Below are 5,000 nucleotides of genomic sequence, written 5' to 3'. Positions count from 1 at the left end.
ATATATATATATATATATACATATCCATCTATCCATATGTATATATGAACACTTATATCGACATTTGAAACCAAAAATATCTCCCGCAAACCAGGGGTTGACTTGTACGTTGAAAATGAACTGTGATCTCTCCACTGAGGGGTAAACAGCGAAACTGCCTGCCTAACACTTGTAAACTACTCTCCATAACTTAGCCAACTACAGTAATATCGTACTGAGACATAAAAGATTATACTGATATCAGTATTGATATCAAATGGTAGGTTAGGTTCGTTAATGTTAAATTAGGCTGATTTGCTCTATGGGTGTTGACTTCTCCAAATACAAATTCAAATTCAAAATACGTTATTACATTTGTTATTATTTTTACATGAAAAATAATTTTACAGTACATATAAATATATACATATAAAATTAATTCTAGTACATTTCAGTTGTGCTTCATCTTGTATTGAGAGACCTGATGCTTTAGAATAGTCCGTAGAAGGTCCTATATTTATTTATCTTTTTAATATATGTGGGCGTTTCTGATATTTGTGGCAGTTGGTTCCAGATCATGGATCATTTATATTCCAGTAGACAGCTTACTTCTAAAACCATGTTGTGTTTTGGATAGTAAGACACTGGTCTCTAGAAATGCGATCAATTAGTCTGCTGTGATTCTCTCGAAAACTTAAAACAACATATGGAGTATGGAAACAGGGCAATAGTTATTACTTTCGACTGTGTCTCCGGATTTAAAACTGGTAGTAAAATGCCATCTTTCCGAAGCGATGGGAAGTTAATGATAGCAGTTAGATAATATGCCATTGCAGGTAGACTGTCTCTGGTAAAGCGAAAAAGCAATACCATCCACTCCCACAGCATTAGTTTCGCGTAGGAGTTTTAAGGCAAGGTTTGTTGTTTTTGCTTTTACTGGGTGTGGTCTGAAAACATTGCTTAGCACGCTTATCCTATCTGTCTTTTGTTGAGATATGGAAAATGTTGTTTGTTGTTATGTGATGTTTGCAATTCGTAGTGAATAGGCATTAAATGCATACATATTAATACAAGAATTTGAATTAATATCTATATGAAACTATTAATTTGGCACTAGTGTTTAACTGTCTTCCATGTGTTAGCAGATTCCTTTTCACAATCGGTTTCGACTCCTTTTATCGGTCATTTGTGATCAGCCTGAAGGACCATGTCAAATTTGTTATTTTTGAGAACTTTATAAGTGACATTTCTATCTAGTATATCTCTCTTGGTGTCATTTATCCATGGAGCAAGAGGACGTCAGATTTTGTAACAAAGGGAGCGATGACAGCTATACTCTCGTTAAGCTCTTCAATAAAGACATTTATCTGCTTGTCAACATATTGTTTTCAAAATTTCTGGAGGAGTCGCTGCTTTGGCTATTGTTTGTTAGCTTAGTGAATCAGGACCATTGGAAGTGAAATCACGTGAACATTTTTATGATGCGGTTGCTTTGATTTTTTTTATAATAAGCGTCTCCGTTTCATGATCAGCAACATTGCATGACATGACGCTTTAGTGGAGAATATCAGTCCAGACTATCAATAAATCATTTGACGACGAAGTATCTTCTGTGACTTTTAACTGGTCATTTGCTCAAATCTGTTTCCCTAATTACTTTAATGTTCTCTGCATATAAATCACCTTAAAAAAGTGTTGTCTTTTTCAATGACGCTTCTAAAAAAATAATAATAACAAATGAGTAAATAAATAAATAAATAATAATAATAATAATAATAATAATAATAATAATAATAATAATAATAATAATAATAATAATAATAATAATAATAATAATAAAAATAAAAATCGAAATACCTGACAGCACCTACGATGAATGCGGAAGCATATAGCTTTCTACGGTATATACCTCTACGTCTGCACTCATTTGATGTCTTTGTTTTCAGAGTATATCGCGTGTATATCAGCAGATTCCTCCCCCTCGTCCTGCATCGCATCTACAAGCACTGAAATTAGGATATTAGTTAAAAGACCTGTCATATCTATATGAAGCCATATCTCTCTTAGGGATAAAACCTGAAGATTTCTCTCCATCACGAACTCTTGCATTTCACCATGTCCAAGGAGAAACTGTGCGATAATGTGTTCTATTTTCAGCATTTTTGATCTGACCGTCGGTTTAAGGATCAGGGTAGCGACCGTGCCCTGTCAATCATTTTGATCACGATTGTACTTGTTTCTGTTTGGAAACAATGACAGAAAGACTTCTGGCATCTGGCCATGAGTTGCATCATTCCTTCTAGTTTTTTTTGACTGAAACTTCGTCTAGATGTTACTGTGCAGATGGCTCTTATCGGCTAGTAGGTGTTTGGATTATCTTTTTTTTTGCCGGAGACTGCGATCAGCAGGCGCAAGCTCGCTCGCTCGCAGCCAAGGGGAATGAGGGAGATAGCTGGAGGGGAAGGAGCTGGAAGGGTCACTCGTCTTGAGGGATACCTGTTTCTTGGGTAAACAAGACATTCTGAAGGGAGGGGAGATGCAAGTGGGAAAGTTTGTAGGGATTGGTCAGGCGAGGGATGGGGAGGTGGAAGGCATTTGTAGAGGTGGGAGGCGCTCAGTCCCTCGTCTCTCTCTCTCTCTACTCTCCTCTCTCCTCTCTCTCTCTCTCTCTCTTCTCTCTTCCTCTCTCTCTTCTGTGTGTTGTGGTGTGTGTGTGTGTGTTGTGTGTGTGTGTGTGTTGTGTATGTGTGTGTGTGTGTGTGCGATTCACTCTTCGCTAAATGCCTACGGTTTGTCAATCCTCTCGCAGTAACACTTGCGGATGAATAAAACATGAGCTAATGGACTAGTAAAAAATAGGAAAAAAATACACGTTTCTCACTGAGCTCAATTGGACTGCCTCTGAACGTACGACACTCGGTGGAGAGACGTGGAGCTTTGTCAGAAATGCAAGGAACGGGGCAGTGATGCTACGGGCTAAGTGCGAGGACTAAGAGCTGGGATTAAGGGTAAGTACCAAAGGACGAAATTAGATACCCAGATTCGCAGTCAGTTACCGTATCACAGTTTTTCTCACATAAAAGTGGATGGATGCGACAAAATGTTGACAACGAGTGAAATATGGTTTCGTCGATTTTTTTCTGTTGTATAGCAGTAGTGCAATGTCGCATATGTGGCAGTGGAAATAATGTTCTATAATCAATTTCTGCTGCTAACAAGTTTCTTGGGCAAAAATAGATAATGAGTAGAAATACGCAGATATGAGGATTATTGCATTTGATGTGTATAAGCTTTACAGCATCCCTGCCTCTACTCACAAAATAGATTTTTTTTTTCTAGAACGGCAGTGTACGCGACACTAACATTATAAGGATATACCATTTTGGTACTTGTAAACACCAGCCATATGTTATATTCACATGGAAGCCGATACCTTTTGCCGCTGTGTGTTCTAGTGGTTGACTCATTTTGGATCTGCTGGTCTTCCACTCGGGTACTCTGCCAGCCTCACTCGCAGCCGATCAGTCCGTGAACGTAAGCAGTATTCTTGAGCAACATGTGTACATAGCTCTGGTGTTTAAACATGCATACATGCATACATACATACATAAATATTATATCATATACATTGATACATTTATACATACATCATTACATGCATTATATACATTCATACATTCATTACGTTTATACAACATACATACTCTACATAAATACATACATACATACATTCACTACACCATACATAAATACACACAAACATACATACTAATACATATATACATATATACTACATATATTCTATATATACATACATACAACATACACACACAAATTCCATACTGCATATTTATACAACAACACACACACACACACACACATAATATATACTATATAATATATATATAATACATATATAATTATATATATATATTATATATATGTATCATGCATATTATAGATTATATAGACGTATTATGTATATGTACATGTACGTCTATATCTATACTACTAATCTACCTATAAGTATATATTATACTAATATATAATATATATATATATATATATAATATATATATTATATATATTATATATATATATATATGTATATATACACACACACACACGAGCGTATGTATTTGTATTTGTGTGCGTATATTTAATTTTGCTTTTTTATCTCTCGTTTTGTAATTTCCTTGCTTATTAAGTTCATAACTTTTACATCTTCCATTCTTCCGTATTCCCCCGTTTCATCTTACCCATTTTGTATCTATAATGTTATTTGTACCCTTGTTTTTATGCAATATCCAGTACATCTGCCACTTCACTAACTCGTTTACTCAAGCGCTACCAAACCCTTTCGTCCGAAGGTAATGACGGCGATAGTTACCTCATCAACACCCCGGGTTGCGCCATACAAAACTTCGATGTCCTCAGCCCAGAGTTTACTAAATTCCTTAAGGGTTACCCAAAGGTTAGTGGCTAATGCAAACTCGGAAAGGAATGGAGAGAGTAAGCTAAGGGAAGGGGAAAGGGAGAGAGGGAATGGGGTGAGGAAAAAGGTCAAAGAAGGAGCCAGACGATAGAGAGTACGATACAATACTGAAAATCAGCAACAGCCCGCAAACCGAGATCTTGCTCCACCAAGTATCCACTTTCTAATTCCCATCACGATCGCAGAGTTTCCAATGCGGCGACAAGCGTGACCTGACCGAGAGCGTTGGTCTGACGCTGTTCATGTACCGGGAACGAGCGTACCGAATTACGGCTTGGCGCCCTCGAGCGTCGAATGCAGCTACAGGAAAGTCATCCCGAGGACGGATAAGGAGGGCTTCCGCAATGTGAGGAGCACGTGAAAAAGTGTGTTTGCCCGATTGAGAGAATGTTGGGAATTTTTTATTTATTGAAATCACAATCTTTCTCTCTCTCACACACACACACACACAATATTTATTGTATATGTGTATATATATTACATATTATACATACATATATTATATTATATATGCTATATATATGTT

General features: G+C 36.8%; 1 protein-coding gene across 1 annotated transcript in view; it reads left to right on the top strand.

Moving 5' to 3' along the window:
• Positions 1–2,759: 2,759 nt before the first annotated feature.
• The window catches only part of LOC119596247, an 11,171-nt gene continuing 8,930 nt past the window's right edge, over positions 2,760–5,000 (top strand). The window contains exons 1-4 of the mRNA XM_037945413.1: positions 2,760–2,768; positions 3,435–3,520; positions 4,291–4,453; positions 4,698–4,831. Of these exons, the coding sequence (XP_037801341.1) occupies positions 2,760–2,768; positions 3,435–3,520; positions 4,291–4,453; positions 4,698–4,831 (392 nt within the window). The remainder of the gene's footprint in view (positions 2,769–3,434; positions 3,521–4,290; positions 4,454–4,697; positions 4,832–5,000) is intronic.

The sequence above is a fragment of the Penaeus monodon genome, chromosome 37 (genome assembly GCF_015228065.2).
Source record: "Penaeus monodon isolate SGIC_2016 chromosome 37, NSTDA_Pmon_1, whole genome shotgun sequence".
NCBI classification, from domain to species: domain Eukaryota; kingdom Metazoa; phylum Arthropoda; class Malacostraca; order Decapoda; family Penaeidae; genus Penaeus; species Penaeus monodon.
This window is presented reverse-complemented; position numbering and strand designations above follow the sequence as displayed.